Here is a 16,080-nt window from a genome sequence, read left to right as displayed (position 1 = left end):
AGCATTAGCAGTTTCTTCTTTATTGTCTTGTGTATGGGTCACATATGACAAGCTTTGTATTTTTTCATGGATGTTTTTGATGTCGTTTGCTGTTGTCCAGTGTTCGTCACTTAAACAGCTGTGTCAAACTATGTATATTTGTGTAGTTTGTTTTAATTGAAAATACTTTGACACCAAAACAAATGGTAATGAATGTCACTATGTGATTAATGACATTTTTTTTTTATGTGAAGCTCTGAGCTGCAGCCATTGGTTAAAAAACTAATGACACAAAGGTTATGATTTATTTAAATAAATAAATACTTTTCTTTTATAGTTGCTAGCTTAAAGATGCAAAATTGCGTTCTACAGTGGTGCTGAAAGAATCTTCATTTTTTCTCAGTTACTGTACAGTGGTATGTGCAGTTACTGAATATGAATCTACAGTGTGAAATAGGAAATTTCAAAGGATTTTTAAATGGGAATTAAAATATTTTAATATCAGAACTGTACTATATTACAAATTAATTTTACCCAAATTGACTAGAATGATCAAATGTATTGTGAAATATGTGAAATAATATTTCAGAAACTACAGTAATATTAAAGATCCTAATAGTTTATTATTGATGTCTTTGTTTCTCTAACAGTACTTCTCTGCATTTATGATTATTTTAATAAGCATGCATAGAATAAAAAAATAAATTATTTATAATCTGACTGTACTCAACCTGCAGAACTACACATGTATGCCATTTTCAGACTACTATAGGTTGGCTAAACACTGAACCTAGCCTGCTGAACCAAAAAAAGCAAATAAATACTGTAATTGACCTTCACCAATCTGCATGTAAGTGTTAGTGCCTAAAAATAAAAATAAAGTTCTAATTGCAAGCTATAAAGTTCTGTTCAGCTAACAGCTGAAAAATAATGAAAAATATGGTGTTCACATACTAAAATAAGTTAATCTGTGACAAAGCCATTAAAGAGTAACAATTATACAGTAAAGAAAACATTGAGAATTAGTGTCAATTTCTGCAACATCACATGACTTTCTAATTTTAAAGACATTTTTGTAGTTCGAATGGGATTGGAGGGTAAACATAAAACAAACGTAAAACATAAATTTTCTTCTGCCCAGGTTTGTGAGGTGAGCCTCTCTCAGTAGCAAAAAAATCTAGACAGGAACAATCACTAATTAAATAAAATGTTACATGCACAGCCACACTCACACATAACTAATTTAGGGTAGTCATTCTGACAGGGTGTAAGGACTGGAGATAAATGAATAGCTACAATTAACATACACTCACCTAAAGGATTATTAGGAACACCTGTTCAATTTCTCATTAATGCAATTATCTAATCAACCAATCACACGGCAGTTGCTTCAATGCATTTAGGGGTGTGGTCCTGGTCAAGACAATCTCCTGAACTCCAAACTGAATGTCAGAATGGGAAAGAAAGGTGATTTAAGCAATTTTGAGCGTGGCATGGTTGTTGGTGCCAGAAGGGCTGGTCTGAGTATTTCACAATCTGCTCAGTTACTGGGATTTTCACACACAACCATTTCTAGGGTTTACAAAGAATGGTGTGAAAAGGGAAAAACATCCAGTATGCGGCAGTTCTGTGGGCGAAAATGCCTTGTTAATGCTAGAGGTCAGAGGAGAATGGGCCGAATGACTGAAATAACCACTCGTTACAACCGAGGTATGCAGCAAAGCATTTGTGAAGCCACAACACGCACAACCTTGAGGCGGATGGGCTACAACAGCAGAAGACCCCACCAGGTACCACTCATCTCCACTACAAATAGGAAAAAGAGGCTACAATTTGCACGAGCTCACCAAAATTGGACAGTTGAAGACTGGAAAAATGTTGCCTGGTCTGATGAGTCTCGATTTCTGTTGAGACATTCAAATGGTAGAGTCAGAATTTGGCGTAAACAGAATGAGAACATAGATCCATCATGCCTTGTTACCACTGTGCAGGCTGCTGGTGGTGGTGTAATGGTGTGGGGGATGCTTTCTTGGAACACTTTAGGCCCCTTAGTGCCAATTGGCCATCTTTTAAATGCCACGGGCTACCTGAGCATTGTTTCTGACCATGTCCATCCCTTCATGACCACCATGTACCCATCCTCTGATGGCTACTTCCAGCAGGATAATGCACCATGTCACAAAGCTCAAATCATTTCAAATTGGTTTCTTGAACATGACAATGAGCTCACTGTACTAAAATGGCCCCCACAGTCACCAGATCTCAACCCAATAGAGCATCTTTGGGATGTGGTGGAACGGGAGCTTCGTGCCCTGGATGTGCATCCCACAAATCTCCATCAACTGCAAGATGCTATCCTATCAATACGGGCCAACATTTCTAAAGAATGCTTTCAGCACCTTGTTGAATCAATGCCACGTAGAATTAAGGCAGTTCTGAAGGCGAAAGGGGGTCAAACACCGTATTAGTATGGTGTTCCTAATAATCCTTTAGGTGAATGTATATCCAATCAATAAAGGTAACGGTCAAAAGAAAAAGTTAACCAGGGAAGCTTTGATATGGGATGACAATGCTTCACTATAAATATTGCCACATATTTTAGAAAACTTGGGATGTATATCTAAGCAGGGAACCCTAGCTTCCTTGGAATTACTTATTAAGAATTTGGTTTCTAATCAGCAATCACTTAACCATACCACCCAGCAGAAAGAAGGAAACTAAAAAACTAAAATTAAAGGACTGCACTAAGCTTTTTTCTATTCAATTAAAAATTTACCTAATAAAAGAAAACAAACTAAGCACACTGACAAGGTGGGGTACAGTGTAAAGTGTAAATTAACGTAAGATGATGTGCCTCCTGTCTACCAAGTTAATGATGAACACAACTTCTCACATATTGATAGGTTTCAGCAATTTCTAAGATCATCTTTAAATATTATTACCATTTCAGAGTCCTAAGCTCTAGCCCAAGTCAGTCATACTAAGTATATACTGTTTTTGTCTTGACAGCAAACTTTAGCCAAGGCCATCTCAGGTTTTGTCCTTGAGAATTACTATGCCTTAATAATGTTGTTCCTAGCCAGTTTTTCAATATGAACCCAAGCATTGTTTGTGAATCATAAAGCAGATTTGTGAGCCTTTAAGTGCTTTAGTTTTAGCCATCTGTCAATGAAGAATGAAAAGCAAGTAAATAGGAAGTGGCAGGTCACCATCTAACCTAGTGTCATCTAAACCAGTTTATTATACAGGATCTCCTTTAATAAAGCACTTGGAAAACCACAGAAGAGAAAAAAATGAGAACGAGAATGAATAAATCTGCTCCTGTGTCAGAAAACAAGCCATACAATAAAGTAAGACCAGTTAACAGTAAGGACAGGTTTTTAATTGGGGAAAAACACAAACTTGAAGAGCCCTCATTAAGTCTGTTTCCACAGACTTTTCAGGTGTAGCATTTACTAAACGGATTGGATTTCTGTATCCAAAGAGGATTATATTCAAAATCAACAACAGTTATAACTTAAGCACAGATGCTTTCAGTATCTGCCACTCTGTCATCTTCGGCCTGGGGACGCTGCAAGGGGCAGCTGGACAAACACGTACAAATCGGGTAACGACCAAAAAGTTAGCCAAACTTTTGCATCTGTTCACGACCACACACTCGACGAACAAGCCAGTTTCCCTTCCAGTTTGTACGCACCAATTTCCGTATGTGATCAGTCTCTTCCTGTATAGTACATTGTTCTAGGTCAGACATGCATTGCGCAGAGGGACTTTACCTCAAAGCTGTAATCTCCTCTCCAGCCATTTCCACCCAAAATCAACAACAGTTATAACTGAAGCACACATGCTTTCATCATAGACACTTTCAAATATTGCTCCAGCAGCCATATAATGGTACAGTAAACAATGATTGCTGCGCTGCATCAACTACTTCAGGTAGTCCCCAGGTTACGGACATTCGACCTACGACATACAAACGGGGCTGCAGCTCTGACGCATGCGCCTCAGTAACTGCCACTCTGTCATCTTTGGCCTGGGGACGCTGCAAGGGGCAGCTGGATGGAGGCTGGCGGTTTCACTGCCTGCCCACCACACATGGCTGTCCTGTTCATTCTCGGTGGGCGGCTGGTAATGCTGCAAGCGGAGGCTAGATGGAGGCTGGAGGGGGTCGATTTCGCTGCTTGCGCAGTGTCCCTCGGGCAGCTCCTGGCGGCAAGCGGTTTCACTGCCCACCCACCACACACGGCTGCCCAGTTTGTTCTCGTTGAGCGGCTGTTAATGCTGCAAGTGGTGACCCGGTTATGGCTGAATGGAGGCCATTGAGGGTGAACGGGGTGGCGGGTGGTAGCATTGTAGCATGCATTGGATGGCTGCCTATTGAATGGGGGCGATTCACTACCCACCTTTGGCCGCACCATGTTCTCTCAGTGGGCAGATGCTGCAGGCAGCATACTGTAGTGGAGGTGACTGTGAGGTGGGCTGCCCCCATTCATTCTCAATAGTAAGCCTGCTTGTGCTGTTACGCACATAACAGGAAGTTGTCTCTTGTCAGTACATCAGATGTGTTGACGACTGGTGCCTTCCTGCTGTGATAGCGTGTACAGCGCTATGCAGAAGAGCTCATCTTAACCTTTTGTCTTCACCCTTCAACAATGTCTCTGAAACATAAATCTGATGCAAGTGCTGGTGATACAGTAAAGAACAGAAAAACCATCACCATTGAAAATAAAGTAGAAATAATAAAAAGGTCAGACAGGTAAAACTCAATCACTAATTGGCAGAGCACTAGGTTACAGTCGGTCAACAATAGCATTTATTAAATTAGTGTACCTGTTCCGACTTACATACAAATTCAACTTAAGTACAAACCTACAGTCCCTATCTTGTACATAACCCGGGGACTGCCTGTATTGCCATATACAGTGGAACATCGGGTCGCGAACGTCTCAGAACATGTACAAATCGGGTAACGACCAAAAAGTTAGCCAAACTTTTGCATCTGTTCACGACCACACACTCGACGAACAAGCCAGTTTCCCTTCCGGTTTGCACGCACCAATTTCCGTACGTGATCAGTCTCTTCCTGTACAATACATTGTTCTAGGTCAGACGTGCATTGTGCAGAGGGACTTTACCTCAAAGCTGTAATCTCCTCTCCACCCATTTCCTCCTCACTTCCTTCATGCCAGAACTTGACTCATGCAAAGTTAGTTTTCTTGGTTGTTTATGGTTAGTTTTTGTATAAATTACAGATTTTTCAAATGTTCATTTTTTTTCCTGTGCTTAAAACTCATTAAAAAAAATAAAAAATTGTTTACAGTGAGCGGTTCGTAAGGCTGTAACATGAACTCTTGCAATGTTAGTTTTCTCTGTTCAAATTTTTCTCAGTGTTATTCAATGTTTTTACATTTAGCTTACTATTACACTGTGCATTCTATGGTATAATTAACTACTTTTGTGCTTAAAAATCTTTAAAAAAAAACATATTTACATACAGTTCGTACGGTCCGGAATGGATTAATTGTATTTACATACAATCCTATGGGGGAAATTACTTCGGGTCACGACCAGAGTTTTGGAACGAATTACGGTCGTGACCCAAGGTTCCACTGTACTCCTGTAATTCTATACCAGGGGTGTCGAACTCCAGGCCTGGAGGGCTGCAGTGGCTGCAAGTTTTCATTCTAACTCTTTTCCTAATCAGTGACCAGTTTTCACTGCTAATTAACTCCTTTTCCCTTCATTTTACTAGCCCTGTTTTAATGGATTCAGACATCGGAGGTGATTCCTTCCTTCATTAAATGACAGCCAAACACAAATAAAATGTGAAATGAGCCAACAGAAGAGCAGCTAAACCGGGACTTCAAACTCCAATCAATTTCACTCCAACCAATCTCTTAACACATGCATGTCCTCTGCACACTACTTGTGACTTTAAAATGATTTCTACAAAACGTCAAATGTTATTTATTTGGCACAGACATGCTCAAAAAATACATGTGTAATGCCACAAAAAGTGCGTGCAGGCATGTCCGTAATGTAAATAACATTTGACGTTTTGAAAAAATCATTTTATGACATGATTTACCTTTATTTATTTACTTACTTCCTAAAGCCTAAAGTCACAAGTAGTGTGCAGAGGGCATGCTCAAAAATGTGTGCAATGCCATGAAAAGTGCCTGCTGACACTTTAGTATGCAAGCAATGGTATGTGTATTCTTTCTCTGATGTAGAAGGGAGCTGAGTTTAACTCAGTTACATCGCGTCTATGAGAAAACAGCAGTATCAGATGGGAAAGGGTGTTGGTGGGGGCCAGGCGGGGTTTGGGGAGGATCCTGAACGCGACTGAGAGAATGAAAAGTGAATTAAAAAAAAAAAAAGCTAACCTTTACAAGTATCATAAATTACACCGGCTGTTACAGACTGAAATCAAATGTATGTTTTTATTCTAAAATAGTAAGGTTAAGAGCAGTTTACTTCTCAAAACGGAGAGACGCAGGATCGAACCCACGACCTTTTGATTCCCAGGCGGGAGCTGATTCTATTGCGCTACGGAGGCAGTCATAATAAGAAACTGTCAATGTCGCATGTTAAGGCGGCTTTTTGTTTCTGCAGTTATATTTTTGAATAAAAGCGCAATTGCGTTATATTTGTACCTTCTGTGAAAATATTTCTTTGATATTTGGAATTCAGGATTCATACATTATATAGTTTATGCCTACATTTTGTCATCCACTAGTAGAATATAAAAAAACGTTTCTGTTTTAACAATGTGTTTACACAGATTACTGTAGAAACGGAACAGACATGAAATGCGTGTGTTCTAAACAACGATCTATTATTTCCACTCTAAAACTCCACTTCACTCCCAGAAAATCAATCAAGGCATGAGCTGGGAGAAGTTTGTGCACGTTCTAAGTCGGTGGGGAGATGGAATAGCCGGCTGCAGCACATTTAGATGACAAAAGACGCTGGTGGAGAGCTGTGAACGATTTTAAGAAGCGATTTAAGGTGGGACGGATTTACGAGGTTTTTCGTAGGCTCTGGTAATTCTAGTGTTAATGAGAAGCCAGTTCTTCCAGTTAATTAGACACTTCCAAAACTGTTGATTTTCCTGTTTTTTTCTAAGAACACCATCAAGATGTTTTGGTGACCTGAGCAGATCAGCCTTACTGAGGCCATCACCTTTCTTTATTTTCAGATATTGTGTGATGGGCACGGGTGAGCTGGTCATGTGGAGACTCGTTTTGTGTCTCATTATTGTTTGGCTGCTAATTAAGGAACAAACAACTAAGGGGTCTGAGTCGTGTTAATTAAAACTAAGGCAAAAGAAGTGAATTAGGAGCAAAAACTTGTCACTAGTGAAGATGATTAGAATGAAAGCCTGCAGCCACTGCAGCCCTTCCAGAGTTTAACACCCGTGTTCTATACCAACCAAACAGACAAATATCAATGCAATAGAATGTATAGTATCTTTATGGAAAAAGTATTAACATAATTAATGTTCCATTCCTAGAGACAGTACATAAGCACTGAACCTACCTTGTGAAATAACGTAAAAGCTCAATAGTTTCAAGTGCTACATGCTTCATCCGGGAATTGATACATAGTAAACAAGTGCAATTATTACATTGAAAATGATGCTACAAATTCAAAAATCTAGTAAACAATTAAGTCATATTTTGATCTTTTCAGCAACTAAATCGATGACTACTGACATCATTCTGTATGCACTACTCTGCTTTCTTTTGCCCTGGTGAAAGTCAGGATGTCAAAATGCAGAGTCATCTGCAGGTGATCTACTCTCATTATTGTCAAGATCTCTAAAAATGGTTCTTCTCAATCCAGATAAGTACAATTTATTCTAAGTATTCCTTCCATAATGATAAACTATTTATCCTATCATGGACATGCAGTCCATTAAACCTATGCAAGAGCCTCACTTTGGCTTCTTGACATGACACCTTACACTGCAGGTCACTATCTGGGGTTAACTATAGATAGGCAAAGGTAAGAATGCAGTCCAACTAGCAAATCAAAAAGGTTTATCTGGAGACAAGTTTCCGGTTTACCATTACCGCCAACTACATTGAGTTGTTGGTCAATCTTACTGTCACTTCTACCCTAATTAATGGACAAGATACCAAGGTACTTAAACTTCTTAAATTGAGTTAGCTACCCCATGCAAATAACTCATTTTTGGGAGAAACCAAACAGAATTTTCATGAAAATCACAACCAGGAGATAATACAAAATGAATGCTTTCTGAAGTCCTAGATTCTTAGACTTGATTTAATGCCGAGCATGCAAATGCAGCTGTTGTTCCTGAGATATAAGTGATATCATGCATAAGCAGCTCCAGAAAACCATAGTGCATCTAAAAAAGATACCATAAAGTATGAGGAAATAACCCTTTCTTCTACCAAGCATGTGTGATGAGAAATGAAAAAGTCTCAAAGCCTTATGTAAAAGGACCAAACGTTGGTCCACCGTTCCATTACAAGGACAGCTTGCTCTTCCTTGAGCCATCAGTCAGAATCAACATTCAAGGTTTGCCCAGGTACTCTGAAGAGGGAAGTCCTACTGTTAAAAAAAATGGGATATCCTACACCAGCCTGCCAATCCCAAGGCACAGTTCCTGAATTTTAAACAATACTAATGAGAAATTAACCAATAAACACCCACAGTACCTTGTGCTTTCAAACTTTCCAGCCAGATGTCATCTATCCTGTAGCCTTGTAGCTACTGTGCCTTCCAGCACTGCTGGGAACCCAACTCCACCTAATGCTTCCAGCACCTCCAGGGTTAGGTGTTTCTTTTCATCTCCTAGCAATAACCCAGTCAAGATACAAGTCTCTGGACCTTTGTGAAGGACAGTTGGGGCAATATTTAGCCTACAGTGTCCGAGTCATTACACTACTTTGGATTATATGAAATTCATAGTTTTGGCAAAATACTTAAAATTTACCTAGAAATATAACCAAAATTAGATTAAATTAAACATTTTAGAATAAATCAAAGACTGAAAATTGCAATTATATATACAATAGGAATAATAATATTGAGAAAAAAAAGTAATTTTGCGTAATACATACCATCTTCTTCTAGAATCTCTTCTACCAATGAACTGTTCTCTTCCACAGAAATTTTATTTATTTCAGATTTTATGGTATGAGACTTTAAAAAACTAATTTCCTCTCGGACCTTGCATATTTCTTTTTTTAACAACTTGATGCGTTTATTCCGAGAGCCACTAGATTTCATGGCACATGTTAAGTCAAATTTTTCAAGCAGTTCTTTAAGTTGATCTTCTAGTGTCATGTGTTCTCGATTTGCTGGATTCAGAATCTTATCCACTACAGAAAACAAAATCAGATTAAGTGGGTTTGAGGACAATAAATATTAAGATTCTCTGAAAACTATACATTTAAACATGCAATTTGCAGATTATAATCATAATAATCACAAAACAGAAATGATAACTACAGTATATATATATTTTTTTAAACTTTATTAATCCCAAAGGAAATTACTTGGTTTTTTCGCATACCCCTTGGGGTCAGAGCGGAGGGTCAGCCATTGTACAGCACCCCTTGAGAAACTGAAGGTTAAGGGCCTTGCTCAGAGGCCCAGCAGAGTGGGATCTCTTTTGGCAGTGACGGGGATTCGAACCGGCAACCTTCGGGATACCAGTGCAGATCCTTAGCCTCAGTGCCACATATAACATATATAATGCAAATAAGTATTATATATAAACACTTCAAATAAGCGCCAAACTGCAATTAAGAACAATTACTGTACCATCTTCCCAAGTGAATGGAGGGGGGTCTTCAATCTTTGGTGGTTCAGATAGGTGCATTCCCGTTTCATTATCAAATCCACATTGTTCAGCATGCCGCCGGCATTGTCTTAGAACAGCACCTCCTTGATCCCTTAATCGAACAGCTGCTCTATAAAATATTGTATCTTTAGCATTGTACTTCATACAATTTTCAATAATAACATTGAAATCTTCTTCAAACTCATCAAGATTTTTATATCCCTGGGCTTCTATTCTTTTTCGCATTGTAGAAAAATCCATAGGTTGTTTAATATGATCCAAATAATCAGGGACCTGCAAAACAAATTAGATAATGAAATGCTTACTTTGGTCTTTTAAGATATTTCTGTGACTTTTTCACTTACTCTATGCATGTTCCTTTCATAGATATAAATCTATAAACAAACAAAATGTCAAAACTCTGAAAAAAAATTGCATTAAATGTATTTGTGTCTTTGTATTTTATCTTGCAACTTGAAAAGAATGGAGTTTCTTAAAAGTAGATCTGACAAAATGATTGCAAAAGTATATTATATGCTAAACCAGTCTATTATTAGTATTATAACATTGAAAGACTTTACCCATATTGACTGTGTGTACAATAACCGAAAGGAAGCACCTGTTGGTTGGTGTACAACAAAAACATTGCCTCTAAACAACCTGATGTATGTTTCACATTATTTGTTACTAAAATACAATCTTTCAGATAACGCTTTAAAAGAAAAAGGTGCCCCATCTTGAATGCCAACTTTTTATTTCAATGATCAATTAAAGACTTTACAAGGAGACTCTCTAACAAGCAAAAAAGGCTAGGATATATCTTTAGGATAAGTAAAAAGCAGGCAGATTCCAGACATGTCACATGACCAACCAGAACAAATCAAAATCACGCAATTCACAAACTTGACCATGACTGTAACTTTAAACTTATATAAGATTTTACAATGAAACTTTCGAAGGGAAATGAGGGTTTGTAATTGGAACACAAAACACATAAAACAAAAAAAAGTCAGCTTCTTAATTTCAGCTTGAGGCTAGTATTGGCTACAGCCTTTCCCTGGCAACAGAAGACAGGAACAAGTTCAGGATACGGCATCATTCAAATATACATAGTTCACCGCAAAACTATTTCCATTAGATTTTATACCACAATCATTTCTCTAGATATAGTACAACACTTTGCGATCACACACAGCTGTTTAAAGCTACTTATAAAATGAGTGTAGTACTTTTCAGACCAAATATCACTGCTTGAATGTGTGTATAAAAATACAAAATTAGAAGACAAAAACTAAGTTTTTCATTGAAATAATTTGGACATTGCATTACTGCAGATGTGCTCTGTAATAATGCAGTACTGTAGCAATCTGCTTCTGAACACCACTTCCAGAATCAGCCTATTTGTATTTTGAATGGTTAATGATCATTGCCATTAGTTTAAAAAAAAAAAAAAAAGGACAATATTCTGCTTCTTCAACACAACCATTCACAGTGCATTGTGGAGCAGATTTTTCTATCCTGCTGCTCCAAACGACTCTTTTGCTATAGTAAGAGCAGATTTTAAAACAATTCTCTGGTACCCCGATAATGACTTTTTAATTTGAGATCCCCGGATTTACTGTTATTTTTATGTTATTACACATCTGCTGTCATACTTCTGATCCTTTTTTAATCTTATGATATCTTTTGAAAAGGTTTAAACACCTTTTCAATGTTGGCAATCAATAGCCATTTTAGTGAGAATGTCGCAGGGGCGGATTCTTGGGATTGGAATCTTCCATCAGCTCAATATTAGACCAATGATATCTTAGTTTCAAAACACATCTGCATCATTTGAAACTTCAATGTTTTTTATAAAGTTCACCAAATGAAAGGGTATTTTGCTATTAACAGATTGTTTCTTTTTATTAAAGAGAAACAGTCACATTTTACTAAGACATTGTTTTAGTTCATTAATTGAGGAAATACTATTTACCACATCTTTACATATAAAACGCTACTGTGGCTGTTCGCTTGTCTGAATAGGATTTTAAATCACCTGTAGCTCGCAAACTGTTTGACCTATTGACCTGATATTTGGTATACATGTACTACATGATGTCTACTATTCACTTTTGGGGTGATGATTGACCTCCAAGGATTTTCCTCTTTTTATTTTTAATTTATTTTATTGTAGAATCAACTCTTGGGAGTGGCCAGCAGGGCCATTCCCTACCACCTTCGCCATCACTTCATCTACCTCTTATCATCTTAAATCATTCTTGAGGCAGATTGAAGACTTAGGTGCCAGCTTAAGTGAAAAATGAAAGAAAACGTACAACATAATTGCAACACAAACACTGACTTAATCAGTTTTAACCCGAAAAGATGCCGATGAAAGAAGAGAAGAAACGGGCCACTAGGGTGGAGACAAGAAGGGCTGCTCAGGAAGTAGGAAGCGCATCAACCTCTGAGCAAACGAATGCTAAATGTACAGAGAAAGAGAATGAAAACTATAAGTCAAGTGTATTCATTGCATGTGATCATGCAGTACGCTATTACTGCTTTTGTAATAATTAAGATAAAATGATTATAACAAGCATACACATAATGCTTATAAACACATAATCGAACTGTTAAAGAAATGTAGAAAAGCCTAAATGAAATATGAAAAAAATATTACTAATAATGAAAATAACTGCAAAATGTCCTTTTAGTTGTAAAATTAGTGTCATTCATAAAACCATGAGAGCAATCTCCTTCCACAATGCAAATGCATGTATCCACCCATCATATCATTATACACTCACCTAAAGGATTATTAGGAACACCTGTTCAATTTCTCATTAATGCAATTATCTAATCAACCAATCACATGGCAGTTGCTTCAATGCATTTAGGGGTGTGGTCCTGGTCAAGGCAATCTCCTGAACTCCAAACTGAATGTCAGAATGGGAAAGAAAGGTGATTTAAGCAATTTTGAGCGTGGCAAGGTTGTTGGTGCCAGATGGGCCAGTCTGAGTATTTCACAATCTGCTCAGTTACTGGGATTTTCATGCACAACCATTTCTAGGGTTTACAAAGAATGGTGTGAAAAGGAGAAAACATCCAGTATGCGGCAGTCCTGTGGGCGAAAATGCCTTGTTGATGCTAGAGGTCAGAGGAGAATGGGCCGACTGATTCAAGCTGAGAGAAGAGCAACTTTGACTGAAATAACCACTCGTTACAACCGAGGTATGCAGCAAAGCATTTGTGAAGCCACAACACGCACAACCTTGAGGCGGATGGGCTACAACAGCAGAAGACCCCACCAGGTACCACTCATCTCCACTACAAATAGGAAAAAGAGGCTACAATTTGCACGAGCTCACCAAAATTGGACAGTTGAAGACTGGAAAAATGTTGCCTGGTCTGATGAGTCTCGATTTCTGTTGAGACATTCAAATAATAGAGTCAGAATTTGGCGTAAACAGAATGAGAACATGGATCCATCATGCCTTGTTACCACTGTGCAGGCTGGTGGTGGTGGTGTAATGGTGTGGGGGATGTTTTCTTGGCACACTTTAGGGCCCTTAGTGCCAATTGGCCATCGTTTAAATGCCACAGGCTACCTGAGCATTGTTTCTGACCATGTCCATCCCTTCATGACCACCATGTACCCATCCTCTGATGGCTACTTCCAGCAGGATAATGCACCATGTCACAAAGCTTGAATCATTTCAAATTGGTTTCTTGAACATGACAATGAGTTCACTGTACTAAAATGGCCCCCACAGTCGCCAGATCTCAACCCAATAGAGCATCTTTGGGATGTGGTGGAACGGGAGATTCATGCCCTGGATGTGTATCCCACAAATCTCCATCAACTGCAAGATGCTATCCTATCAATATGGGCCAACATTTCTAAAGAATGCTTTCAGCACCTTGTTGAATCAATGCCACGTAGAATTAAGGCAGTTCTGAAGGCGAAAGGAGGTCAAACAACGTATTAGTATGGTGTTCCTAATAATCCTTTAGGTGAGTGTATAGTTGGAGAAATACATTATGCAAAATAGAAATGCCTGATGAAACTTCACCCATATTTCATTTAATTATATTCAAATGAAAGGTGTGGTAAAATAAAAAAGAAGTATGACAAAATATATTTTAAATTTGATTTACACTGAACATAGCTCTCTGGTTTAAACATAATTTGACATTTGCTAAAATAGTTTAAACAACAACAATTATTAAATGTTTAACATTTAGTGGATTTGACTTGTTTTAACAAACAGGTTTTTAACAAAAAATCAAAACAGTCTAATCACTGATTTGGGTTCACTTAAAAATCACAGTTAGCTTCACCGGGCTTTTCAAATGTAACAGGAAGATGCCTGGTTCTCTCACTTACCACTCTTCAAGCTGTGCTTCCTCTCCACATGAATACAGCACTGACAAAAAGTTTCACACTGCAAAATGTGAAAGGAAATCAAACTCTTTGTTTGTTCATCTGTGGACATTATTGTGTGAACTGAAGATATTATGTTCATTTACCAATTAAGTGGGTTCATTTAAGCACATCCTATCCAAGCAATGCAGTTACTGCTTCAGAATTTTAGCACAACCTGTAGAAATATTATGCTGTCTCTCTTTCTCATTTTTCGTGACAGTGCATTCTTGAGAAACTGCTAATCTGTAGCATATGCAAACTTGCACAACAACTCTAAACTTTAAATCAAAGCTTCTTTGGCCACTTGTTAAGGAGTTACACGACTGAAGTAATAATTCTAATTCTTGCAATTTTATACCAACATACACAAGATCACAGTTGTAACATTCTCAAAACCACCTAATCTAATTCATTAGATGTGAGTGCCATAGTCTATCCAAGCAGCATTAGGCAGAAGGTAGGAAACAACTCCAGGAAGGGTGCCAGTACATTTTAAGGCTCACTTACACCCTTACTGGGTAATTCTGGAATTACCCAGCAACTGAAAACCCATGTCATTAAGAATACTGGAGAAAAACCCATGCAAGATTCAACCTAAGATGTTGGTTCTACAAGGCAACAGTACCAGAAATGTGCCTCTGTGAATTATAAATACTAGAAACAGCCAACAGATTCCTACACCATTTAAAGAGTGACTATTTAAATACAAAGAAGTTGTGCTGGGGTAGTAAGATCTAGACCCTGGCTACTCAACAAGCAGCATGCAGGTCACATGTGGCCCCCTAAAGCATTTTCTGTGGCCCACAGGAAGAAAGAAATGTATTGAAGTCATCATTGCAATAATTTTCTGAATTAAAATTCCTACTCAAAACAATAACATTATGTTTTCTTTAAGAAGGGGTGCACTAGTGTTTTATACTTTTTTTTTCTCAGTTCAATTGAAGTTTCCTTCTGTATAGCGCAAAGTAGAAAAAATGTTTAGAGAACTACTGGTGAAAATGACAAGTAAATTGTAAAACGTAAAATTTCAGATGAGCATAGAACATTTCACAAAGCATGGGTAGAAGAATTTACTTTCACTGAAATAAGCAATAAACGGCTATTATCTGCTTTGTCAGATAAGTATAATGGTACCAAAACATGCAAATATCCAATGTCACCACGAAAGCTGTCATGCTGACTTTATAAAATTATTTCCTCAGACCAATTTAAGAAAGAATAAAATCTGCCCACTTTTAGACAGCCTACATGGTTAGTGGAATTTACTATGATGCAAAATGAGAGTGTGATTCTATCACAGAAGCCTCATATAAAATAGCGTGGAACATTGTAAAGAGCCACAGATCTTTTACTGAAGGTGAGCTTATTAAGAAATGTTTCTTGGAGTGTAATGAATCTCATTTTTAAAAACAAAGACGATATCATCAGATATCCAAATTGCAACTATCAGATTCTACACTAGTTCGAAGAGATAAAAAACAATTGCTGATAAACTTTTTGAAAAATGAATTGTAACTGACCTAAGTAACGTGGAACATCTTAGTCTGGCCATTGACAACTGATATATCAGACATGACCCAGGATATGCTGTGGGTGCGCTTTTTTAATGGTGCGGGTCTTGCTGAGGAAATGCTCACACTTCTCCCACTTAAAGGCAGAGCAAGAGGAGAGGATACTTGTCTGGGACCAGGAAATAAAATTGACTTTAGTAAACTTGTGTTGGTTACCACTGACAGTGCTCCATCAATGATCAGGAAAGAGAAGAGTCTTATAGTGTTACTGAAAACAGAAGCAAAGATTACCACGTTTTCAGCATATCAGTGCATTCTCCATCAAGAACAGTTATGTTGCAAATTGAAAAAAGGAAATCTGA

The 16,080-nt window shown here is 37.9% G+C and overlaps 1 protein-coding gene across 2 annotated transcripts in view; it reads right to left on the bottom strand.

Annotated features, from left to right (window-relative positions):
- Positions 1-16,080, bottom strand: part of brd1a (bromodomain containing 1a) — a 128,080-nt gene that overhangs the window by 75,892 nt on the left and 36,108 nt on the right. For both annotated transcript variants that reach the window (XM_039761072.1, XM_039761071.1), the window contains exons 6-7: positions 9,781-10,093; positions 9,075-9,335 (exon numbers count right to left, since the gene is read on the bottom strand). In XM_039761072.1, the coding sequence (XP_039617006.1) occupies positions 9,075-9,335; positions 9,781-10,093 (574 nt within the window). The remainder of the gene's footprint in view (positions 1-9,074; positions 9,336-9,780; positions 10,094-16,080) is intronic.

Source organism: Polypterus senegalus, chromosome 8 (genome assembly GCF_016835505.1).
Source record: "Polypterus senegalus isolate Bchr_013 chromosome 8, ASM1683550v1, whole genome shotgun sequence".
NCBI classification, from domain to species: Eukaryota; Metazoa; Chordata; class Cladistia; order Polypteriformes; family Polypteridae; genus Polypterus; species Polypterus senegalus.
The sequence above is the reverse complement of the archived record's forward strand: the minus strand, read 5'-3'. Positions and strand labels throughout refer to the sequence as shown.